This window comes from Felis catus, chromosome B1 (assembly GCF_018350175.1).
Source record: "Felis catus isolate Fca126 chromosome B1, F.catus_Fca126_mat1.0, whole genome shotgun sequence".
Taxonomy (NCBI): domain Eukaryota; kingdom Metazoa; phylum Chordata; class Mammalia; order Carnivora; family Felidae; genus Felis; species Felis catus.
In genome coordinates this window covers 132214754-132241545 of record NC_058371.1, presented here as the reverse complement: position 1 = coordinate 132241545, position 26792 = coordinate 132214754, and the positions used below count along the sequence as shown (strand labels likewise).

At 37.7% G+C, this 26792-nt stretch overlaps 1 protein-coding gene and 1 long non-coding RNA gene across 4 annotated transcripts in view; one reads left to right on the top strand and one right to left on the bottom strand.

The window, feature by feature from the left end:
* HERC6 (HECT and RLD domain containing E3 ubiquitin protein ligase family member 6) overlaps positions 1-22124 on the top strand; it is a 61965-nt gene extending 39841 nt beyond the window's left edge. For 2 of the 3 annotated variants that reach the window (XM_023252944.2, XM_023252945.2), the window contains exons 13-23: positions 416-576; positions 6792-6905; positions 7209-7316; positions 8599-8760; positions 12174-12317; positions 13619-13785; positions 15061-15127; positions 15979-16049; positions 17723-17906; positions 17997-18099; positions 21699-22124. In XM_023252944.2, coding sequence (XP_023108712.2) covers positions 416-576; positions 6792-6905; positions 7209-7316; positions 8599-8760; positions 12174-12317; positions 13619-13785; positions 15061-15127; positions 15979-16049; positions 17723-17906; positions 17997-18099; positions 21699-21922 — 1505 coding nt within the window. In that variant the 3' untranslated portion in view covers positions 21923-22124. Of the gene's footprint in view, positions 1-415; positions 577-6791; positions 6906-7208; positions 7317-8598; positions 8761-12173; positions 12318-13618; positions 13786-15060; positions 15128-15978; positions 16050-17722; positions 17907-17996; positions 18100-21698 lie in introns of those variants that run through there. The other variant, XM_023252946.2, reaches the window with a different exon arrangement.
* On the bottom strand, positions 192-26792 carry LOC111560169. The gene is made up of 2 exons (XR_006596959.1): positions 26615-26792; positions 192-505 (listed from the first exon to the last, which is right to left on the bottom strand). It is a non-coding gene; the product is annotated as an uncharacterized LOC111560169 (long non-coding RNA).

The following is a 26792-nucleotide window of genomic DNA, read 5'->3' as shown; positions in this document are numbered from 1 at the left end:
TAAAGTCTGAAAAGATATTTTATTTTCCTCAACTCAAAAATGTCCTTGATGACATTATATGTGTGCATGTGTGTGTATTATTATATGTTTTCAGATTTTATAGATACTCTATGGAATTTTGTTTGAAAATCATGAAATCAATCACGTAGTCAAGTATTAATATGAGCTATCAACAAATTTCTTCAGAATCCTACATTTGAACTTTTAATTCCAATGATATTTGATGAGGGAAAAACATTTTTTTCACATCTGTGAGTAATAAATGTCCAGGATGGTACCCTGAGACAAGATATTTTATGGGTTTTGCCATCAGAAATGGAAACTGTTACCTATTTCATACATTAAAGAATCTGGAAGAAACTGAGGATTTTTTTGGAGGGTGCATATTTATCATGGCTGATTTTATACCCCCCAGAGAAGTGCTGGGGATCTTTGCAAGAATCTTCTCTCAATACACTGGTCCAGATGCTCAAAACTGCCATCGTCTCTCAGCTGTGTTCCTGGCCTAAAATTGAAACCAATGAGAATCACTGCAATCTTAAAGCTCTTCTAGGAATGCTGAAAGAAGTGCATAAGGTAAGGGTTCATCTGAATATATATATATATATATATATATATACACACACATATATATATACACACACACACATATATATATATATATACACACACATATATATATGTGTGTGTATATACACACACACACACACACACATATATATATATATATATATATATATATATATGATTTTACTCAATTAAAATCTTTTAAGTCTCGGCCAATTGGAGTCTTATTTTATTTCTAAAACAAAATATTTTATTCAGTTCTTAGTAATTCAGAATTTTGCTTGTTTTGCTAATGGCTAGACTCTAGTCATATATATTACATATATGTTACATATTTTATATACAGGTTATACATAATATATATCACATATATCATATGCACAAATACTCAAAAATGAGAATGATGATTATTTTCAGTACAGTACACAACATAATCCAGAAGTAATTTAAAATTAGCCTACTAATAAACCTAATGATTGTTGGGGGATAGGGAGGAGCCAGAGCATTTTAAGTAAAAGAGCAGAATTAAATTAGTATTGTTCAATTAAAAATAATTGGCTATGGCACAAAAACAGACACATAGACCAATGGAATAGAATAGAAACCCCAGAACTAGACCCACAAACGTATGGCCAACTCATCTTTGACAAAGCAGGAAAGAACATCCAATGGAAAAAAGACAGTCTCTTTAACAAATGGTGCTGGGAGAACTGGACAGCAACATGCAGAAGGTTGAAACTAGACCACTTTCTCACACCATTCACAAAAATAAACTCAAAATGGATAACGGACCTGAATGTCAGACAGGAAACCATCAAAACCTTAGAGGAGAAAGCAGGAAAAGACCGCTCTGACCTCAGCCGTAGCAATCTCTTACTCGACACATCCCCAAAGGCAAGGGAATTAAAAGCAAAAGTGAATTACTGGGACCTTATGAAGATAAAAAGCTTCTGCACAGCAAAGGAAACAATCAACAAAACTAAAAGGCAACCAACGGAATGGGAAAAGATATTTGCAAATGACATATCGGACAAAGGGCTAGTATCCAAAATCTATAAAGAGCTCACCAAACTCCACACCCGAAAAACAAATAACCCAGTGAAGAAATGGGCAGAAAACATGAATAGACACTTCTCTAAAGAAGACATCCGGATGGCCAACAGGCGCATGAAAAGATGTTCAACGTCGCTCCTTATCAGGGAAATACAAATCAAAACCACACTCAGATATCACCTCACGCCAGTCAGAGTGGCCAAAATGAACAAATCAGAACCCTCTTGCACTGTTGGTGGGAATGCAAATTGGTGCAGCCGCTCTGGAAAGCAGTGTGGAGGTTCCTCAGAAAATTAAAAATAGACCTACCCTATGACCCAGCAATAGCACTGCTAGGAATTTACCCAAGGGATACAGGAGTACTGATGCATAGGGGCACTTGTACCCCAATGTTTATAGCAGCACTCTCAACAATAGCCAAATTATGGAAAGAGCCTAAATGTCCATCAACTGATGAATGGATAAAGAAATTGTGGTTTACTTACACAATGGAATACTACGTGGCAATGAGAAAAAATGAAATATGGCCTTTTGTAGCAATGAGGATGGAACTGGAGAGTGTGATGCTAAGTGAAATAAGCCATACAGAGAAAGACAGATACCATATGGTTTCACTCTTATGTGGATCCTGAGAAACTTAACAGAAACCCATGGGGGAGGGGAAGGAAAAAAAAAAAAGAGGTTAGGGTGGGAGAGAGCCAAAGCATAAGAGACTGTTAAAAACTGAGAACAAACTGAGGGTTGATGGGGGGTGGGAGGGAGGGGAGGGCGGGTGATGGGTATTGAGGAGGGCACCTTTTGGGATGAGCACTGGGTGTTGTATGGAAACCAATTTGACAATAAATTTCATATATTAAAAAAAAAATAAAATAAATAATTGGCTAAAGTAAGATGATTTTATAAATATAAATTGTTAAATGGCAATCAAAACCAATTTCACCATAAAATATCAATCTCAACAGGAGAAAACATTAGGTACAAAAATTAGTTCATTTCAGAAGTACTAATGCACTGGTATTTCTAAAGTAGTATATTTCTTTTTTTTACCTAGCTTTATTGAGACATAATTGACATATAACATTGTGTGAGTTCAGAGTGTGCAATATATTGCTTTGATACATCTATACTTACTCATTTTACAACTGGAAGTTTGAACCCTTTGACCAATATCTTCCCATTTCCCCCACTCCCTGACAACCACCATTCTACTTTCTGTTTCTGAGTTCAGCTTTAGATAAGATATCACTTTAGATAAGTGGTATCATACATATTTTTCTTTCTCTGAATTATTTGACTTAGGATAAGGCCCATCCCTGCTGTCGCAAATGGCAGGATCTCCTTCTCTCTCATGGCTGAATTATATTCCAGTGTTTATATACATCTTCTTTATCTATTCATCCATCCAGGATGCTTAAGTTGTTTTCTTGTCTTGGCTTTTGTAAATAATGCTGCATTAAACAGGGGGATGCAGACATCTCTTTGAGATAGTGATTTAATTTCCTTTGAAGTGAATATATTTATCCAGATGAATATATTTTTTAATATAGCAAGAAGTGGGATTGCTAGATCATATGGTAGTTCTGTTTTTAATTTTTTGAGGAACCTCCATACTGTTTCCCGTGGTGGCTGCACCAATTAACATTCCCACCTGCAGTGTACAAAGGTTCCCTTTTCTCTGTATCCATGCCAACACTTATCTTTTGTTTTTTTGATGACAGCCATTCTAACAAGTATGAGGTGATATTTCACTGTGTAGCTTTGAGCTGCATTTCCCTGATGATTATGGATGTTGACCATCTTTTCATGTACCCGTTGGCCATCTGTATGTCTTCTTTGGAAAAACATCTATTCAGTTCCTCTGCCCATTTTTAAAATTAGATTGTTTTGTTTGATCAGTGGCATGTGTTCTGTATATATTTTAGACATTAATTTCTTATGAAATGTAGAAACTTTGTAGTTTAGTTTTTGGTAGTCCCACTTACTTATTTTTGGTTTTGTTGCTTGTGCTTTTGTTGTCATATCCAAAAAATCATTGCCAAGACCAATGTCAAGGAGCTTTCCCCTTAGGTTTTATTTTAGGAGTTTTATGGTCTTATGTTTAAGTCTTTAATCCATTTCAAGTAAATTTTTCTGACTGGTATACGATAGGGGTCCAATTTCATTCTTCTGAATATAGTCATCCAGTTGCCCCAATATTTATTGAAAAGACTATCCTTTCCCCATTGAGTTTTCTTGGCTCCTTTGTCAAATGTTAGTTGACCATTTTTGTGAGGTTTTATTTCTGGTCTCTTGATTCTGTTCCATTGGTTTATGAGTCTATTTTTATGCCAGTACCATTACTATAGCTTTATAGTATAGTTGTAAATCTGGAGTTGTGAGGCCTCCAGTTTTGTTCTTCTTTCTCAGGACTGCTTTGACTATCCAATCTTTTGTGGTTTCATATAAATTTTAAGACTGTTTTTCTTAACTCTGTGAAAAATGCCTTTGGAATTTGGAGAGGGATTACATCTTATCTATAGATAACTTTAGGTGCTATAGACATTTTAACAATATTAATTCTTCTTTATTTTAAATTTATTTATTTTGAGAGAGACAGAGAGGGCACAAGTTGGAGAGAGGCAGGGAGAGAGGGAGACAGACAATCCCAAACAGCTTCCATACTGCCAGTGAGGAGCCCGATGTGGGGCTTGAACTCATGAAACTGTGAGATGGTGACTTGAGCTGAAACCCAAGCGTTGGACACTTAATTGACTGAGTCACCCAGGTGCCCTGATATTAATTCTTCTAATCCATAAAGAAAGGCTATATTTCCATTTATTTGTGTTTTCTTCAATTTCTTTCATCAAAGTCTTACAGTTTTTGGTGTACAGGTCTTTCACCTCCTTGATTAAATTTATTCATAAGCAATTTCATTGTTTTTGATGCTATGGTGAATTGCTAATTGGAGTCTTAAGAAGACAAATAAGAATCATGAGGAGTCAGGTATTTTTTCATTTACATTTTATTTTTTTTTAATTTATTTTTATTAAAAAAAATTTTTAATGTTTATATGTTTTTGAGAAAGAGAACATGAGCATGAGTTGGGGAGGGGCAGAGAGAGAGGGAGACAGAGAATTCTAAGCACTGTCAGCACAAAGCCCAATGTGGGGCTTGAACCCACAAACCATGAGATCATGACCAGAGCTGAAGTTGGACGCTTAACCAACTGAACCACCCAGGTGACCCATACATATATTTTTAAAGTAATGCATATAAGGAAAATGTTTGGCAGAAAATAATTGGGAATTTTTTTTAATTTTATTTTTAATTTTTTAAAATGTACATCCAAATTAGCATATAGTGAAACAATGATTTCAGGGTAGATTCCTTAATACCCCTTACCTATTTAGCCTATCCCCCCTCCCACAACCCCTCCAGTAACCCTCAGTTTGTTCTCCATATTTATGAGTCTCTTCTGTTTTGTCCCCCTCCCTGTTTTTATATTATTTTTGTTTCCCCTCCCTTATGTTCATCTGTTTTGTCTCTTAAAGTCTTCATATGAGTGAAGTCCTATGATTTTTGTCTTTCTCTGACTAATTTCACTTAGCATAATACGCTCCAGTTCCATCCACGTAGTTGCAATATAATTGGGAATTCTGATAAGAAAGAAACTTTATGAGACTGAAGATATTTTGCAATGTACTTCTTTCATTAAGAAAAAGTACACATCAAAATCTGTAGGCTTATCCCATTTTTCATTCTTGATAATGGTTGTGTGTTTTTTTTCCTTTTACAAAGTCTTACCAGAAAGTTTTTTAAAGAACCAATCTTTTTACTTGTTGATCCTCTCCCCTGTACATGTTATTTACTTCCTTAATTTATATTCTTAGATTCTTTATTTCCTGTCTTCTATCTTTTGGATTAATTTGATATGATAGAGGCTTATTTAGAGCATTGATTTTCCAGAATTGCTTCCTCTGGAAAGCCTTCTTAAACCCCTTAAGTCCTTCTCCAATCAGAAATTGTATCCTCCATGCCTGACTACTTGTTTTTATCTACTAGACTATGGGTTGGTAATCAAACGCATGGGTAGCCTCATATTTTTGTAAATAAAGTTTTATTGGAACATACCCACACTTGTTTTCATATTGTCTAAGGGTGTTTTGTGCTACAAAATGGAAGAGTTGACTAGCACCAGATATTGTATGGTCCCAAGTTCAAATATTTACTGTTTGGATTTAAGAAAGAGTTTGCTGACTACTGTACTAGACTGTAAGCTATGTGTCAGCAAGGACACTTTTTAGCTATGTTTTGTCTCACACCTGACAAGTAGTATGTGAAAAATTAATATTAATCAATGGAGAAAGGGCTGAATTTATCAAAAGTTCCTTGGATTTTTATGGTGCCTTTTTTTAATGTTTATTTATTATTATTTTTTTATTTAAACAAAATTTTTTTAACGTTTATTTATTTTTGAGACAGAGAGAGACAGAGCATGAATGGGGGAGGGTCAGAGAGAGAGGGAGACACAGAATCTGAAACAGGCTCCAGGCTCTGAGCTGTCAGCACAGAGCCCGATGCGGGGCTGGCACTCATGGACCGCGAGATAATGACCTGAGCCGAAGTTGGACGCTTAGCCAACTGAGCCACCCAGGCACCTCTAAATGTTTATTTATTTTTGAGAGAGAGAGAGAACGAGTGGGTAAGGGGCAGAGAGAAAGGGAGACAGAGGTTATGAAGTGGGCCCTGGGCTGACAGCAGAGAGCCCTATATGAGGCTCAAACTCATGAACTGTGAGATCATGGCCTGAGCCAAAGTTGGATGGTCAACCAACTGAGCCACCCAGGCACCCCTTTATGGTGATTTATTCTCAAGATCTAGAAATTGTTTCTAGTAAATCTGTACCCTAAGAATTGTTTTACTAACCTCCACTGCCAACATCTGCTATCTTTTACAGTATTTATGAAAATTAGGTAAATTATATATCAAAAAATGGAAGTTTTATAGAACTCTGTTTCATCATTGACAAATGCATTGGGTTTATAGAGCTTTAATCATATAATAGCCATATTATATTTATATATATTATATATATTACATATATAATATATATTGTATATATATATATGTAATATATATATAAAATCACTTATTGATAGAAAATAAAACTAACAAGTCATGTTTTCTTTAAGGTAAATAAAGCTAGGTGTCGACTACCAGAAGATACTTTCAACATAAACGAACTCTTCTATTTGCTGAACTTTCATGAAGACAGAAGAAGACTGTTCCTTAGGGATAACAACCTAGTAAGAGTAATATTTTTCCTTCTGAAAATTTTCATTCTTTTTTAGGAGGACATATTAATAGCTATGTAGGTATCTCTTTGATAAATCAAGATTTGAAAATTTCTTCACTGCAATGCTAAATTGCTAAATTAGATGATCATTTTTTTAGAAATACATTTTCTTAGAAATTTTTTCTAGATAATTTGAATTCTTAAAAACAGATTCCAAAAAGTATAGAGCAAAACAATTTACAGTGATGAGGTAAAGGGAAAAAGTTTTTCCCCCTTTTAATTGTTAAAACTATTACCTCTTTCTATTTTTTAGATACCTGCGGAAAACCTCAGTCCCATTATTTTCAGTGATTTTCCATTTATTTTTAATTTGCCATCCAAAATTAAATTATTACAAGCTGAGTCTTATTTAAAAATAATGGTATGTATGCTCTACTTTTTTTTATTATGTAAAATTACTAACATATACAAAATAGAGATAATGGTGTAGTGAGCCCTATCACAAAATTTCAGAAGTCATCAACATTTTGCTGCACTTCCCCATTTCTGACTTGTTGTTTTTTAGTTGTTACTATTTTAGCTGAAGTATTTTAAAGCAAATTCCAGGCCCAATTTTCTTTCACCTCTCCATACTTCAGTGCATCCTTTCTGGTTGTTTCACTCTTATTCATGCTGAGATTCTTCAGTGGGTTCAGGTGGTGACCACATGATTCTTCCATTTTAATGCTTCCCATTAATTGCTTTATTTATTTATTTATTTATTTATTTATTTATTTATTTTTTGAGAGAGAGAGAGAGAGCACAAAAGCAGGTGAGAGAGGCAGAGGGGAAGAGAGAGAGAGAGAGAGAGAGAGAGAGAGAGAGAGAGAGAGAGAATATCTTAAGCAGCCTGATACTCAATGTGGAGCCTGACATGGGGCTTGATCCATGACCCAGGGATCATGACCCGAGCCAAAATCAAGAGTTGGACATTTAACTGACTGAGCCACCCAGGTGCCCCCGCCCCTGCGTCAACATTTTATTTAATAATTCTATCCATTGTTTTGGTTGAAGTTTGCACAATGGCATTATTTCTAATCTTATCATTACTTCCAAAGTTACTGACTAAATTCTGTAAAGAACTTTTCCTCATCAACCAGGGCCACTTGGCTACATTCACACAGGAAAGTGGAATGATGCTTAATCCTTTTTCTTTAATTATTAAGTGTTGCCAGGGGCGCCTGGGTGGCTCAGATCATGATCTCACAGTTTGTGGGTTCAAGCCCCACATCGGGCTCTGTGTTGACAGGTTGGAGCCTGGAGCCTGCTTCAGATTCTGTGTCTCCCTCTCTCTGCCCCTCCCCCACTTGCATTTTCTCTCTCTCTCTCTCTCAAAAATAAACATTAAAAAACTTTTTAAAAATGGTTTTTAAAAAAGGATCATGTTTACTACAAATGAGATAGCTTGTAATTATTTAGCTGTACCCCCATGGTGACTAATTCCTTGTATATAATTCCTAGATGCCATGGTTTCACAGATTCTGTGATCTCTTTGTTTTTCACAATGTAGTGTAGATTATGATGCCCTTTTTTCTTAAATAATTATAGTATGAGTATATACAGCAGTAGTAGGCATAAGTATATGCTATGCAGACTATGTTTATTTGAAATATTAAACACTTCCTAGTGTTCCTATGAGATTCCTAAAATATTTCTTTTTTTAGGGCTTAAAACAGAAAGAATACCTGGATTGGGGGCAAGTGAATCTGCCAGAAAAGGATGGACACCCTACATTTACACTTAGAGTCAGACGAAGTCATCTAGTTGAAGATGCTCTGCTTCAGTTAAGCCAAGTTGAAGACACTGACCTCTGTAAATTATTAGTGGTACAGTAAAAGTCTCATTGGACATTTTTATTAATGTGAAAGGGGAACATTTATATAATGTAGTAAAGGAGGAGCCTGCCTTTGCAACTATGGTTATCAGCTGTATGGTTTTCCACAATCCGGGGTGCCTGGCTGGCTCAGTCCGTACAGCATGAAACTCTTCATCTTGGAGTTGTAAGACTGAGCACCACGCCAGGCACAGAGATCCCTTAATTAAAAATTAGAAAAAAAAATTGCTTACCCTTTAGAGAAAAGCTATGGGATGTTTAATTGAATATTGGGATTAGGTGTTAACTATTCATTACCTATGACTACAAAATTGCTGCATAGTGAACCATCCCAAAGCTTAATTACTTAAAATAACAATAACTTATTATAGAGATCTGAAATTCAACTAAGGATCTGCTGATTTAGAGTGAATTCATTTGGGTGGCTTTATTGATTTTTGTCTGCACTTGTTTACATATTTGGGAGTCGGCTAGGTATTGGATGATCTAGGCTAGATTAAGCTTGGCTGGGACAGTTTGGATCTGCTTCCTGTGCTTTTCATCTTCCTGGGACCAGCAAGCATAGTATTCTTCTCACTTCAGTGCCAGAGGTACAAGTTAGCAAGCCTAATAACACAACTAAAGTTGCTTTAGTCAAAGCAAGTTACATGGCTGAACCCAAGTCAAGGGCGATGAAATATACTCAGCTCTTTAATGGGAGAAACTGCAGAGTTACATGCAACAGATATGGATCGAGGAGGGGTACAGAATTTGGGCTATTAATGCCATCGACAAGCAGCTGGTAGAATAGATACTTTTCCTACTTTTTGGCTCTAGTTTTATTTTATTTTTAAGGTTTATTTATTTATTTAAAAAAATTTTAAAAAATATTTATTCAATTTTGAAAGGCGAAGAGACAGAGCATGAGCAGGGAAGGGGCAGAGAGAGAGGGAGACATAGGATCTGAAGCAGCTCCACACTCTGAGCTGTCAGCACAGAGCCCGACGTGGGGCTCGAACTCACAGACCGCGAGATCATGACCTGAGCTGAAGTCGGAAGCTTAACCAACTGAGCCACCCAGGTGCCTCAAGGTTTATTTATTTATTTTGAGGGGGGGGGGGAGGGACAGAGAGAGAGGGAGAGAAAGAGAATCCCAAGCAGACTCTGCACTGACAGTTTGAACCTGACATGGGGCTCAAACTCATAAACCGTGAGATCACGACTTGAGCTGAAATCAAGAGTTGGAGGCTTAACTGAGTGGGCCACCCAGGTGCCCCCGGCTCTGGTTTTAGTCACAGAGTTTCTACTGTATTGGTTCTAATTCTAATCATCTTTCACTTCATCCTTTTGGGTACCTGTAGGGTTTTTACTGTGTTGGAGCACAGATCATTTGCCCTGTTGAGGACATAGAATGAGTAACTTTTTAAATAAAAGCTGGACTCTGTACAGAAGGGAGTAGATTTTCCTGGTATGAGAGGATAACATAGGCTCTCAGAGGGGAAGCTAGAACCTGGAGGGTAGCACTCAGACAGGAGAGGGATATTTTCCACCGTGGGACTAAATGGAAAACAAAGAAGCTATTTTATAGGCTAGACTTTCTAGTTGTGTATCTCCCTCTGTATCTACTTTCTTTTAAATTTTGATTATGAGGAAATCAATAGAAAATTATTCTGCCCACAGGAGATGACAAAGAGGTAGGAAGCTGAGCTTCAAGACAGAGCCAATCAAAATACAGACTCCTAACAAGGCAAGGTTGTTGAGGCCACTTGTGAGTGGGTCCTGACCACAGTGAAGGCAGACTTGCCAGTGTTCAGCGAGTAGAAATTAGCAAATTGGAAGTAAGCTTAATTTATTATTGGGATATCCAGATGGAACACAACGTGGGCCGTTGGAGATGAGATGATTGTCTGTGGCCAAGGAGTTGGTTCATCAAAATGGCAGAGATAAGATCTTCCGGGCGAAGGAAGGAGAAAGTGAATGCTTAGTGAAGCTTATATTATAACGATAAAAAGAAATTAGCCAGGGAAGAAGTGGAAAAGTAGTTAGAAAGGTAGGTAGGAGGAAAACTGGGATAGTACTTAGCCACAGAGCCCCAACTTTAGAAAAGGACAATTTCTGCAGCACAACTTTTCTTTTAATAAAGCTAGAACAGTTTTGGCTTCTTAAATCTCATACTTGGGTAGGTTAAGCTGCCATACGTGTTCAGTGTCAAAGTGTTTAACTTGAAAATATCTTAAAAAATAGGGGCGCTTGAGTGGCTCAGTTGGTTAAGCGTCTGACTCTTGATTTCGGCTCAAGTCATGATCTAGTGGTGTGTGCGTTTGAGCCCCACATCAGGCTCTGCACTGACAGTGAGAGGCCTGCTTGGGATTTTCTCTCTCCTCCTTTCTCTCTTTCTGCTCCTCCTCCACTTGCTCTCTCTCAAAATAAATAAATAAACTTAAAAAGAGAGAAAACGTCTTAAAAAATAAATAAGGGGTGCCTAGCTGGCTTAGTTGGTAGAGCATGTGACTCTTGATCTCAGGGTTGTAAAAGTTTGAGTTCCACGTTGGGAGTACAGATTACTTAAAAATAAAATTAAATAAATAATAGAACTGGGGAAAAAAAAAAGAAAGAAAAAGAAAAGGACAGTTCATAGTGACTTCCTACAGGAGGGCTATGGACAGTTAGGTCTGATGGTTCTTTCAAAGCTGCTAAACCCAGAAGGACTGGGAGGGCAATTTATCAGAAGTTTTTGTTTTCTTTTCTTTTCTTTTAAGTTTATTTACTTATTTTGAGAGAGAGAGAGAGAGAGAGAGAGAGAGAGAGAGAGAGAGAGAGAGAGAAATGGAGGAGCAGAGAAAGAGGGAGAGAGAGAATCCTAAGCAGGTTCTATGCTGTCAGTGCTGAGCCCAGCATGGGGCTTGATCTCACAAATGTGAGACCATGACCTGAGCTGAGATCAAGAGGCAGATGCTTAATGGACTGATCCATTCAGGTGCCCCAATTTATCAGAGTTTCTAATGAGGGGAGAGGCAGGAGAAACCAAATAGCTGTTGACTAGAGCCAGAGCTATAAAGTCTGAATGATGAGATGAAGGTAGACATTAAGGGAGAAGAATCAGGGAATTTAGTGTTCCAGGGACCTGAAGCATATCAAAATCTTGTTCAAGAATCTGGTCAACATAATTGGTGAATACTAAGTCTGGCTAGAATCCTCCTTTACTTAGTTCATATGACAGTGTAAAGGATTCACACACATACAATAATCTGACAATAAATAGGTTTGCGGCATCTGCTTGCTCAGCAGGAAATTGAGTGAGGTGTGGGATCGAAGGGGTGTGGGTTTCTAGGAATTCTGATGGCTGCAGGAGGTTTGAGACTTTTCCAGAAAGATCAAGGCATTGTATTTTAAAACTGAGCCCGGGAGTGTGTTCTCTTTCCTCAGATTGAATTTATTAAAGAAATTTGTTCTGTGGGAGAAGGGGTAAAATCTGAGTTCTTCCACTGCATATTTGAAGAGATGACCAAGACAGAATATGGAATGTTCATATATCCTGAAGAGGGTTCCTACATGTGGTTTCCTGTCAGCGTGAGTCTCTTATTTTCTTACAGTTTTACGGAACAGAAAAAGTATACCATATACCGCAACATGAAACCATACATGATAATGTAAAATTAGATCATATAAACAGCCTTGCTACTCATGATCCAGAGCAGCAGCTCTAGCATCTCTTGGAGCTATTAGAACTTCAGGCCCCACCCCAGATCAGAGCATGTATTTTATAAGATCCCCAGGTGATTCTATGCACGTTAAATTTTTAAACAGCTTTTATGAAGTATAGTTGAGATTCAATGGACTATGATACATCCGGTGTCTGATTTGATAAGTTTTGATATATGTATGCATATACCATGAAACTATTACCACAGTCAAAATAATGAACATATTCATCATCCCCCCAAATTTCTTAGTACCCCTTTCTAATGCCATTCTTCCCCCGCTTCGTTCTCCCCACTCCCCTGCTGCATGCCCATGCAACCCCAACTACTCATCTGATTTCCGTCACTGTGGAGTAGTTTGAATTCCTAGAATTTTATATAAATTCTAAGATTTCTATTCCAGTGCCAGCCTTAATGTTAGCAGGTGAATGGCTTTGGGCCACTTACCTCATAGCCTCAATCTACACGCCCTATTTACTTACAGTAATTGTGAGGCTAAATGTTACAAATGTATTTAGAGTGTTCAGGCTAGTGGTCTCTCGGCTGTATGGTAGTGATGGCCTACCAAGATGTGGCCAGTGTTTTCCCTCATCTCCGACTACCAAGTGTGGAGAGAAGAGTGAATCCAGTTTCATCAGGACTCTTCTTTCCACCCACCTTCACGGTCGACAGAATCAGTCACCTTCCCTGACCCATATGCTTGTCCTTGTCAGCACGCCTAGGCTGAGGGCAGTATCGTCCAAGGGGACACGCTTATATGACATGCCTAATGCACAATGAAAGTGCAGAGAAAGTGTGCTCTTCCTTCTGCAGAGTTGTTTTTCTACATGAATTTGAAGGCAAAGACTATGAAAGTAAATAATGAAAACCTTGGTTTATAAGGCTATCTGAGCAATTTTTTTTTATACCCCTATATGCTTTCAGTAACAGTAAGTGAATTCGTTTATTTACCTGAACTATCAATTTGTATGTTAACTTATGGAAGAAATTTAAATTGTATTAAAGCCTGTGTAAAACTTCAAACTTTATTTTCCTGAAGCCCATTTTGTTTCTAATTTGGGACTTTTAGAAAAGGGAACTGAAACCATTTTTTACTCATCTAATTATCCTTTTGGATTATTGATTACTTCTAATATATTATGGTTGCTTTTTTTTCTTTTCCTTTTCCAGCCTAAATTTGAGAAGAAGAGATATTTTCTCTTTGGGATGCTGTGTGGACTCTCCCTGTACAATTTAAATGTTGCCAACCTTCCTTTCCCACTGGCTCTCTTTAAGAAACTTCTGGACCAAAAGGCATCATTGCAAGATTTAAAAGAACTCAGTCCTCTTCTCGGAAAGTAAGTAAATGTTTTTCCAGGACTGTAATTAGTAAGTCTCAGTTGTTCAGGAATAAATGATGCTAATCACACACATACACACAGAGAAAAGGTCTTTAATTGCAATAAATGTATGCTCTTTTGATGAATTTGAATTTGAGCATGACTTATAATAAAGTACATGTTCAAAAATAAAGAAAAGCCAAATGTTCTTCTAATTATCAACCTAGAGCTCTGGCCTAGTCTCTTGAATTTATCTAGATGGAAACAGAACACAATATTCTTAATAAGAATAATGCATGCTATATGTATTTTAATAAATCATAGTCATATTTATTTAAATAAATCAGTGTGTCATCAACTTTATTTTTTGAGAATTGAAAAATACTTGTTCTAAGTTAAAAGACAAACTAAATCTTGTAAGGAAAATACTGGCAACATATATGACAAAGGAGTAGTATCGCTGATATATAAATATATATGTGTATATGTGTGTCATCATACATAAATATGTATGGCTGAGTGTATGTATGTGTGTGTGTATGCATGTGTGTGTGTGTGTGTGTGTGTGTGTGTGTGTATATATATGGCTAATAAAAAATGAAAATATGTTCAACCTTATTAGTAATTGAAGAACTATAAATGAAAATGAGATCCTTTTTCTGCTTCCAGATTGACAAATGTTAAAAAGTTTTTCATAAAATATTGAGTTGGCAACAGATTGGGGAAAAGGATTCTCTTCTCATGTACTATTAGTGGAAAAAGAAACTGCCCAGATTTACACTGCCCTGGCCATCCAGAACAGAGTTTCTCAGCCTTGGTAACACTGACATTTTGGGCTAGATAAATCTTTATTGTGGAGGCTGATCTGAACATTAAAGATGTTTAACAGCTTATAGGGTTGCTACCCATTAGGTGCCAGTGGCAACCCGTTTGCTAACTGTAACAGCCAAAGAGGTTTCCAGATTTTGCCAAATGTCCTCTATGTCCAAAATCACCCCAGACTGAGAAACACTGGTCTACAGGAAGGGGCTCCTTTCTATAATTTCCATAAAGACACAGCAGTGTCTATGTGTTAGCAGTGACCCAACCAATCAAACTGTAAAAAGAGGTTAAATCTAGGAAGAGGAAGTGGGAAGATAAAGAGAGGACATTTACCTGGCATTTTATACACTTCTATATTGTCAAAGATTTTTTCCATTAAATATTACTTTTGAAATTTTATAAGATTAGTAAATGTAACTTTAAAAACAAAACAAAATTAAAAATAACTTTTTAAATGAAAATTTTCATTAGGAATTTGCAAGAAATTCTAAATAATGAAGCTGATGACATTGGAGAAGAGCTTTACATATATTTTTCTGTGAGTACCAATGCAAACCAGATTATAGTTTAGCTTGAATCTGTTTTTTAGAAGAATTTTTACTATATTACCTTAAATAGGAGAATCTTTTGTTTTTGTTTTTATTTTCTGCCCTGCCCCTCTGGGCAGAAGGGTATTTTACTTCTGTACTGTAAGACTTTCCTCCCACCTGTTCCTCCTTTGATACCTTAGGTTTATATCCTCTCAAATAAGTGAAAATACAGCAATTATGCAATCGATGAGAACAATGTAAATAATTAAATGCTTAAGACAATATACAACATACACTAGGGTAGGTTTTTTAAATTTTTACATGTATTTAAAAGGCTACTACACAAATAATTATTTAGCTCCCAGTTATTTAACATTTTATAGGGAAGAATGTACTGGTATAATGGTATTGTGGTTGTATTTGGGAGAAAGAATTTATTCTGCCTTTAGAAGTCCTTCTACTTGGACTAAGAATCAAATTGACATGAGACAGATTAACAGGAGAATATCAAATTTAATCTTGTACATACAGGGAAGCCATACAAACATGGAAATTCCAAAGGCAGGTAAAATGAGGTATATATGTCATTCTGACCTAAGGAAAAGGGTGCAGGTCCTCTATCTAAATTATTTTTAGACAGTTGAGGGGGAGGTAAAGAGCTTTTCCTGAATCTGCTGGGGGGTTTTAAATTTTTGGTTTTGTGTCTGTGTGTGTGTGCTTCTGTAGGTTTTTTATTGCTTTTGACTCAGAAATAACCTTCATGCCAATGTGGCCCATCATGGGCAACCTGCCCATGGCCCCTGCAGTTGATTATTCAGACTTTTTTCATGTTTGGTACCTGAGTACATTTTGCTTACAGATACACTGGGACAAAAATGATGTTGATTTAATTCCAAATGGGATCTCTGTACCTGTGGACCAAACCAACAAGTAAGTTTTGAGACACAGAATACATATAAAATGTTTGTATCACTATAATTTAAAAAATAAAAAAAATTATTATTTATTTTTGAGAGAGGGAGAGAGACAGAGCGTGAGTGGGGAGGGGCAGAGAGAAAGGGAAACAGAGAATTAGAAGCAGGTTCCAGGCTCTGAGGTGTCAGCACAGAGCCTGACGACATAGGGCCTGAACTCACAGACCGCAAGATCATGACCTGAGCTGGAGTCGGACGCTTAACTGAGTGAACCACCCAGGCGGGCCAATTTAAAATTTTTTAAAATATTTATTTTTGAGGGGCGCCTGGGTGGCTCAGTCGGTTGAGCTTCTGATTCTGGCTCAGGTTGTGATCTCGCGGTCTGAGTTCGAGCCCCACATCGGGCTCTGTGCCGACAGCTCAGAGCCTGGAGCCTGTTTCGGATTCTGTGTCTCCCTCTCTCTCTGACCCTCCCCCGTTCATGCCCTGTCTCTCTCTGTCCCAAAAATAAATAAACGTTGAAAAAAAAATGTTGAGAGTTTATTATTAAAATATCAGTAGCATGAAATCAGCCATGGTGGGAATATTACACCAGAACTGGCAAATGCTGCAAATGAGGATTCCCTTTCATTTTCTCTTTAGGGAGCTGGTTGTTAACCACTTACCAGCACTGTTTTCAGGGGAGAGCAGATGGGGATTGGTTTAGACAGGACAGTCCACTTAGGACAGTTCACAACACTTCTCAAAGGGTGGGAGAATATCATGTTTCCGGTGGATATCTGGTGGAAATACCTCCAAGTAGCAACCCTGCCATCAGGAAATTCATCATGTTGTGAGAAAGCCAGACTTCGCAGAAATAATTTACACACAGTAACGTGTTGTGACAGAGGAGGGAGAAGGGAACAGAGGACCAACCCTGAGAAAGTCATGTTTATATGTAACTCTGATGGATGGAGAAGTTACATGGAGAAGTTACCATGTAAAGAGGGAGCACTGCATGCTGTGGCCTAACTACAAGAGAGACAGGGAGACCACAGAACTGAAGGTCAGTTTGGCCAAAGCTTCTAATGCAAATGGGAAGAGGCCAGCGGTGTCAGCCAAGAGTGAGATCAGGGAAGTTTGGAATTTGCCCTAAGGGCAATGGAAAGAAAGCCTTTGAAAGATTTTAAGCAGGAGAATTACATATTCATTTTTTTTAATGTTTTTATTTTTTGAGAGAGAGAGAGAGAGAGAGAGAGAGAGAGAGAGAGAGCATGAGCAGGGGAGGGGCAGAGAGAGGGTGACACAGAATCCGAAGCAAGCTCCAGGCTCTGAGCTGTCAGCACAGAGCCCACTGCTAGGCCGGAACCAATGGATGACCTGAGCTGAAGTCTCAGGTGTCCCTGAGAATACCAGGCATCCCAGAGCCACCCAGGCATCTCAGAGAATTACATATTCAGATTAGAGTTTTTAAAGGATCTTGGAAGAAAATGAAAGCAAAACAAAGTCTTAGTCCTTTTGCTACATTCTCTGAGGTTCCTTCCTCCAGCTGACCAGATGTTTTTATTTCTCTCTGTCTACAGGGTTGTATGCTATGCAGAAACAATTTATTTTTTCTTTCTCAGTAGAAATGGTAAAAAGGGCAAAGTAGAGAATATTTAGTCAATGGTAAAGTATGTTATCAGCTTTTTCTTTTCTGCTTCCCTCAAGGAAAGAATATGTTTCCGTATGTGTTGATTACATTTTCAACACCTCTGTAAAGGCAGTTTATGAGGAATTTCAGAGAGGATTTTATAAAGTCTGTGACAAGGAGATGCTTAAAATTTTCCAGCCCGAAGAACTAATGACAGCAGTGGTTGGAAATACTGATTATGACTGGAAACAATTTGAAAAGGTTGGTGATAACAAAAAGTGCCCCCAGTTCTTCCAAACAACTTGTGTATATTCCTTCTAAAAACCATTCTTCTCCCTCTTTTTTCTCAAGAATTCACAATATGGTCAAGGATACCACAAATCACACCCTACTATACTGATGTTTTGGAAAGCTTTCCACAAATTAACTTTGGAGGAAAAGAGAAAATTCCTCTGTAAGTATTACTAATAGGTGGATTTATACTTAAATATCTTTTTAAAAGATAAATACTTTATTTGCCATGAAGTCATTATGCATAGTGTGGGTCACACGTTAATGGCAAAGCCAGGCTTCCTAAACCAATGTTTTTACTTACGTAAGCCTAGTTTCCCATTAAAAAAAATAATAATAATAATACAGATATCACTAGTTGGTTCCTAATCAAACCTTTAATCTCACATTCCTATCTTTATTTATCTAAGGCCTATGGAATTAGGACAATGTATATTCCTCTAATACCATTTTAGAAATAATACCAGTAGCAATGACCGCTGATGATAATACTAACAGCATTTATTGTGTGCTTATTCTATCCCAGGCATTGTACTGACCACTTCATATCTGTTACTTCCCTTTATCCTAATAGCAATGTTTTGAGGTAGGTACTTATTTTTCCACATTTCAAAACTGAGGAAAAAGAGGCTTGATGCATTTAGTAGCTGACCTATATTCAGACAGTTGGTGAGTGTGAGAACCCAACAGGTTGGTCCAAAGCCAAGGCTCTGAACCACTAAGCTCTGTGGCCTTGTGGTGTAAGAACGTCTCTTGGTGGGAACCCTAAGGTTTCCCTAGCACAGACTTAATGACTTATTCTCTCACCTCCCCATCCCTTTGTTCAGTTATTCCTGAGATGTACTTCTTCTTGCTACTTTTGTTGCTACTGAGGCCACTGGAGGACAATTCCAACTTCTCCACAAACTACTTATTCACAGGCCCAAACTACCTGTCTGATTTTCTCTTTTAATGGTAAACTTCTGCTTCTGCCCACTGGTTCCACTGTCTGTGCATTCAGTGAGTTCACTAACATCTTCCCACCTTTGACTTTTTCTTGGGCTTTCCCCTCTGCCTTGAAAGTTTATGTAACATCTTTCCTTGAGAACTAACTAGCCAGATGTGACCCCTGACTGAAGTCTCCCTGCTACCCCAGCCTGGTGCCTCCCTCAGTCTCAGGGCCTTCATTAGACTCTTCATCTCAAATGTCCTAGTTGAGCTAAATTACACTTCCCTGTATCTTGCTATTCTCTTTCCTTTTATGTGATTTTCCCCAACTAGACCATGAACTCACTGAGGACAAAGACCAAAAGTCATGATTTTTCTATGCTCCACATGGCCCTATGTAGTTCTTGCTGCACAAGGGTACTCGGTATTGTTTACTCAGTGAAATGACTGATTTCTTCCTTTTTATTTTATGTTTTGTTCTTTCTGTGAAACATCTTAACTGCACCAAAACCCATAAAATACCTAGGACTAAAGGTAACCAAAGAGGTGAAAAATCTATACACTGAAAACTATAGAAAGCTCATGAAAGAAATTGAAGAAGACACGCACACACAAAAATGGAAAAATATTCCATGCTCATGGATAGGAAGAACAAATAATGTTAAAATGTCGATATTACCCAAAGCAATCTACATATTCAATGCAATTTCTATCAAAATAACACCAGCATTCTTTACAATGCCAGAAAAAAAATCCTAAAATTTGTACGGAACCAGAAAAGACCCCAATAGCCAAAGCAATCCTGAAAAGAAAACCAGAGCTGGAGGCATCACAATTCCAGACTTCAAGATGTATTACAAAGCTGTAATCATCAAGACAGTATGGAACTGGCACAAAAAACAGACACTCAGATCAATGGAACAGGAGAAGCCAGAAATGGACCCACAAACATATGGCCAACTAATCTTTGACAAAGCAGAACAGAATATTCAACGGAAAGAAGACAGTCTTTTCAGCAAATGGTGTTTGGAAAACTGGACAACAACATACAGAAAAATGAACCTGGACCACTTTTTTTTTAATGTTTATATTGAGAGACACACAGACAGAGCATGAGCATGGGAGGGGCAGAGAGAGGAACAGACACAGAATCTGAAGCAGGCTTCAGACTCTGAGCTCTTAGCACAGAGCCTGAAGTGGGGCTCGAACTCACAAACTGCGAGACCATGACTTGAGCCGAAGTCGGACACTTAACCAGGCGTCCCAGAACCTGGACCACTTTCTTACGCCATCCACAAAAATAAACTCAAAATGGATGAAAGACCTAAATGTAAGATGGGAGGCCATCAAAATCCTAGAGGAGAAAGTAGGCAAAAACCTCTTTGACCTCAGCCGCAGCAACTTCTTACTCAACACATCTCTAGAGGCAAGGGAAACAAAAGCAAAAATGAACTGTTGGGATCTCATCAAAATAAAAAGCTTCTGCACAGCAAAGGAAATAATCAGCAAAACTAAAAGGCAACTGATGGAATGGGAGAAGATATTTGCAAATGACATATCAAGTAAAGGGTTAGTATCCAAAATCTGTAAAGAACTTATCAAACTCAACACCCATAAAACAAATAATCCAGGGGGCGCCTGGGTGGCTCAGTGGGTTGAGCGTCCGACTTCGGCTCAGGTCACTATCTCATGGTCCGTGAGTTCAAGCCCCGCGTCGGGCTCTGGGCTGATGGCCCAGAGCCTGGAGCCTGCTTCCGATTCTGTGTCTCCCTCTCTCTCTGCCCCTCCCCCATTCATGCTCTGTCTCTCTGTCTCAAAAATAAAATAAAAACGTTAGAAAAAATTTTAAAAAAACAACAACAAATAATCCAGTGAAGAAATGGGCAAAAGATGTGAATAAACACTTTTCCAAAGAAGACATCCAGATGGCTAACAGAAGCATGAAAAAATGCTCAACATCACTCATCATCAGGGAAATACAAATCAAAACCACGATTAGATACCATCTCACACCTGTAAGAATGGCTAATATTAACAACGCAGACAACAACAGATGGTGGCAAGGATACGGAGAAAGAGGATCTCTTTTGCACTGCTGGTGGGAATGCAAACTGGTGCAGCCACTCCGGAAAAGAGTACAGAGGTTCCTCAAAAAATGAAAAACAGAACTACCCTAGGGCCCAGCAACTGCATTAATAGGTATTTATCCAAAGGATACAGGTGTGCTGTTTTGAAATGGCACATGCACCCCAATGTTTATAGCAGTGCTATTGATAATAGCCAAAGTATGGTAACAGCCCAGATGTCCATCGACAGATGAATGGATAAAGATGTTGTGTGTACACACACACACACACACACACACACACACACACACACACTGGAGTATTACTCAGCAATCAAAAAGAATGAAATCTTGCCATTTGCAACAATGTGAATGGAATTACAGTGTATTATGCTAAATGAAATTAGTCCATCAGAGGAAGACAAATATCATATGACTTCAATCATTTGTGGAATTTAAGATACAAAACATGAACACAAGGGAAGGGAAGCAAAAATAATGTAAAACCAGGGAGGGGGACAAAACATAAGAGACACTGAAATATAGAGAACAAACTGAGGGTTGCTGGAGGGGTTGTGGGTGGGAGGACGGGCCAAATGGGTGAGGGGCATTAAGGAGGTTACTTGTTGGGATGAGCACTGGGTGTTATATGTAGGGGATGAATCACTGGATTCTATTCCTGAAATCATTATGGCACTATATGCTAACTAACTTGGATATAAAACAAAACAAAAAACAACACATCTTAACCAAAGTTTATTCCTTTCTAGTTTTTCTTAAAGGAAATGACAGGCTGCATGCAAGAGGCAAACAGGAAATGGGAATCCTCTTTCGCTGTCCCAAAACTTTCAGTGAAAGAGATAACCCAAGAGCATTGACATGTCATAATATTCTGGACCTCCCTAAATATTCTACGATGGAAAGAGTGGAGGAGGCCCTTCAAGTAGCCATCAACAGCAACAAAGGATTTGCCTCCCTCCAAATCACAGACTGACTCCTGATAGTTTTGGTGATGCCTTGTATTCTCCGGCCCTCTCATCTTCAACTCGTTTGTTCTTCCTTAGGTCTAAGTGACACAAAGGGTTGAATAGATTTTAGAATTAGTTGACAAATGTTGGGGTAAACAATAATATGATGAATCAAGAATAATTTTTTAAGAATAATTTTTTAATAAATTAACATTTCTTGATCCCTAAGTTTGTTATTTGAATGTTTGCTTTTTACTGAATTATTCCTGAACAATAATTTTCATGTAAAAATAAACTGAATATTTTTTTAAATTATTTTTTAACGTTTTTATTTATTTTTGAGACAGAGAGAGACAGATCATGAACAGGGGAGGGTCAGAGAGAGAGGGAGACACAGAATCTGAAACAGGCTCCAGGCTCTGAGCTGTCAGCACAGACCCCGACGCGGGGCTCGAACTCACAGACCGTGAGATCATGACCTGAGCCGAAGTCGGACGCTCAACCGATTGAGCCACCCAGGCGCCCCAAAAATAAACTGAATATTAAAAGCCAACAGATATTTTTAAAAATGTTGTTCATCTAGGGGCGCCTGGGTGGCTCAGTTGGTTAAGAGTTCAACTCTTGATTTCAGCTCAGGTCATGATCTCATTGCTTGTGAGTTCAAGCCCCATGTCCTCCTGCTTTGCGCTGACAGTGCAGAGCCTGCTTGGGATTCTCCCTCTCCTTGTCTCTCTGCTTCTCTCTCTCTTTCTCTAATTAAATAAATAAACTTTGGAGGAAAACAATAAAATAAAATGTTGTTCACCTAATAAACACTGTCTGCAAATATTAAAGATATTATGCTGGTTTGAAAAAATAAAGTAATTGAACAGGTTTTTGAGGCATGTAAATATATATTTTATATTCTAAAATGTCTTGAATTTAGCCAGCTGCTGAGTAATTTTATTGAAAAATCTCTATGTTAAAGGATTCATTAATCCATTGAATACTTATCCTCAATCCTGTTCCAAGAGTCAGTCTAAATGCATATATCATTATTTTGGTTAAACACTGAGCCCAACCAGGAGCTCCCATCCGATGGTAGTTGGAGAAAATGAAGACATGAAATATGTCTTAGCAATATGGCTATAGAATGAATTAAAGGAGAAGTTAAGTATGGCTATAAATGGCCAATGGATTTTTTTAGATCAGTTCTGTCTTGTATTAAATTATAAACTGTACACTGTTCTATAAGTTCCTGTTGTATGGCAACCATACAGAGAAGCCTTGTATCAGTGGCACTTTGGAAAAGGAAAGACCATGGGGTGAAGTCAAAATTGGGGTGCTGATGTGGAAAGAGAGCAGAATCACCTGAAGATAGAACAGAGAGAATTCACTAAGGATACCAGAATGTGAGGTGGTCTGTAGGAACATAAGCCCAGTCAATTCCCAGATTTCTTTTGGATATGTCTGGTTTATATAATAAATGGAATGAAGGCTCAGATGTATTCTATTTGAATTTTAAGGGAAAAGGTAACCTCTAAATCTCAGGGAACCCTAGGCACTCGACTGTTCAGTTGTATTTTTCAGGCCATTCAGTTCCAACGTAAATCTTCTAATGCAAACAGATGAACTATACTAAACATTTATGGAAGAGAGCATTGCAATTCTTTACATATACGTTCAGAAAACAGAGGAAGAGGGGTGCCCTGCCTTGCTGTCTCAGTGGGAAGAGAATCCAACTCTTGATCTTGGGGTTGTGAGTTAGAGCCCTATATTGGGTGCAGAGATTACTTAAAAATAAAATCTTAACAAAAAAGGGGGGGGGGCACCTGGTTGGCTCAGTCGGCTAAGCATCCAACTCTTGATTTCGGCTCAGGCCATGATCTCAGTTTGGGAGTTCCAGCCCCATATCAGGCTTGTAGCTGACAGTGCAGAGCCTGCTTGGGATTCTCTCTGTCTCCCTCTCTCTGACCCTCCCTCGCGTTCATAAGTTCTCTCTCAAAATAAATTAAAAAAAAAAAAAAGGAAGGAATAAAGAAAGAAAGAAAAAAAGAAAGAAAAAAAGGAAGAAGAAAACAGAGGAAGAGGGAACACTTTCCAATTGAGTACAATATCAGCATTACCCTAATATCAAAACCAGACAAAGACATTATAGGGGAAAGAAAAAAAAAACCCTGCAAGTATTTCTCATGAACAGAGATACAAAAAAATTTTTCCAGGATTCTGGATATCAGACATATCCAACAAAATATAAGAAGGATAATATCTGTAATCAAGTGGGGTTTAGTCCAGAAATGCACCTAAAAATCTATTACATTTCACAGTAAGACCAAAAAAATCATGTAATTACCTCAATAGACACAGAAAAAAAAACAACTGACCAAATGCAATAGCCACTCACACATGACATTTTTAGCAAACTAGGACCAGAAGGGAACTTCCTCAGTCTGATAGAACCTACAAAGAGCTAAACTTACACTTAATGGTAAAAGACTAAATGCTTTCCTTCTAAAACTAGTGACAGGCTGGCTCAATCGCTTAAGCGGCTTCATCGCTTAAGCGTCAGACTCAGACTCTTCATCTCAGCTCAGGTCACAATCTCAAGGTTTGTGAGATCAAGCCCCAAGTTGGGCTCTGCGCTGACAGTGCAAAGCCCGCTTGGGATTCTCTTCCTTTCCCTGTCTCTCTGCCCTCCCCTCACTTGTGTGAGCATGTGCACACACTCAAAATAAATAAACTTTAAAAATAAAAAATAAAAATAAAACTAGTAACAAGGCAAGGATGCCTCTCATCACTTCTATTCAACATTGTACTAGAGGCACTAGTCTATACAAGAGGGCAAAGTGAAAAAAAAGGCATAATGATCTGAAAGGAAGGAATAAAACTATCTTATTTATAGACTACATGATCATCTGCAGAAGATCCTAAGGGATCTAAAAAAACAAACCACTCACCAATAGTATTAAGTAAATATAGAAAAGTCTCAGGATTCCAGGTCAAATATAAAAATTAACTACTTATATATACTCACAACAACCATAAATTAAATTTTAAAAAGTATCATTTGCAATATCATCAAAAAATAAAAAATATTTAAGGATAAATATAACAATATATGTTCAACTATACAGTGAAAACTAGACAATATTGCTTAAAGACATTAAAGAAGCTTTAAATTATTGGGGAGAGATATCAATTATGTCAATTCTTCCCAAACTGATTTAATTTAGTGCAATTTCAAAATCCCTGCAGTTTGTTTTGTAGATAATGATAAATATATATGGAAATACATATGGAAATGTGGAAGACCTAAACTAGCCAAAACAAACAAAAATAAAATATAGCCAAAAGAACACCGAAGAAAGGCCAATGCTGGAGCATTTCAATGAACTGATTTTGAAACTTAATTATAATCTACAGTAATCAAAGCAGTGTGGTCTCAGAGTAAAAATAGATATATAGATCAAGGGAACACAGTAAAAAGTCCAGAAATAAATCCAATTACACATGGCCAACAGAGGTTTGCCAAAGACACTAAGGCAATTCAACCGGCAAAGGCTAGCTAGAACAACTGGAAATATGTAAAGACAGAAATTAACCTCTATCCTTACCTCGCACCATAAAGAATACTTCATTTGAAATGTAACAAAGACCTAAATCTACAAAATTTCTAGAAGATAACATGTAAAAAAAATCTTCGAAATTTTGGGTTAAGCAGTTTTTCTAAGACCCTCCCCCAAAAGGCATTAACTATGTAAAAGAAAAAAAATGGATAAATTGCATTGAAATTAAAATTTTTTGCTCTTCAAAAGACACTAAATAAAATTAAAAGGCAAGCCACAGACTGGTAGAAAACATTTCAAAGCAAATCTAATAAAGGACTTGATATATAACATAAAGTACTGCAATATATATAAAGAACTTTGAGATAATGACCATTCAAATTAATAAACAGCAAAAGATGTGAAGAGATACTTCACCAAAGAGACAGAAATTAGCACTAATAAGCATATGAAAAGATGCTGCAACATCATTAAGCATTAGGGAAATGTTAATTAAGACCATAGTAAAGATACACCTATAGACTGCAACGGCTATAGTTTAAAAGACTGACAATACGGCTATAGTTTAAAAGACTGACAATACCAAATGTCGTCAAGGATATGTATAGAGGGACCGGCACTCCCATAAATTGCTGGAGGATATGCAAAACGGTAAGCACTTTGGAAAGGTTTCGGAGTGTCTTTCGCCACAGTCATGTATTTATCATACGACATGGCAATTCCATTTTTAGGTATTTACTCACAAGAAAACATTTATCCACTCAAAGACTTGCTCACTGTCATAGCACCTCTATTCATTGTAGCCCCAAACTGGAAAAGAACCGAAGTGCCTGTTAATCGGCTAATGGACAACTAATTGTTGTATACCCATATATCGGAATACCATCCAACAATCACTACTGACTGACCAACTACTGATGAAACACAACAGGATTAATCTCAAAAGCATTATTTATGCTAAGTGGAGAAAAAGGCAGACACAAAGACTGCACAATAGTTTGACTCCATTCGTAAGGAATTCTCGAAAAGGCAAACCGTACTGACAGAAAGCACATCACTGGTTGCCAGGCACCGCGACGTGGGCGGAGGGAGTGACCGCGCAGTTCTTTCAGTTTCATCGCGATCGTGTGGCGGAGCCTGAGACAGAATGCTTAACAAGCTGACTTTCCTTACCATAGTTTCTGGAAATTATGCAAGTCTGCCCGTGTTCAGTGCTCCTTTTAGTGGAACTGCAGTGTTTCTTCCAAAGCCACTTAGTACAGGAGTTCAGGTGGCCAAAGCTCGCCCGGGGACACCTCCTCAGCCTTGCCCACCCATCTCGTGACCTGCCAGCGCCCTGTTTACTGTGGCT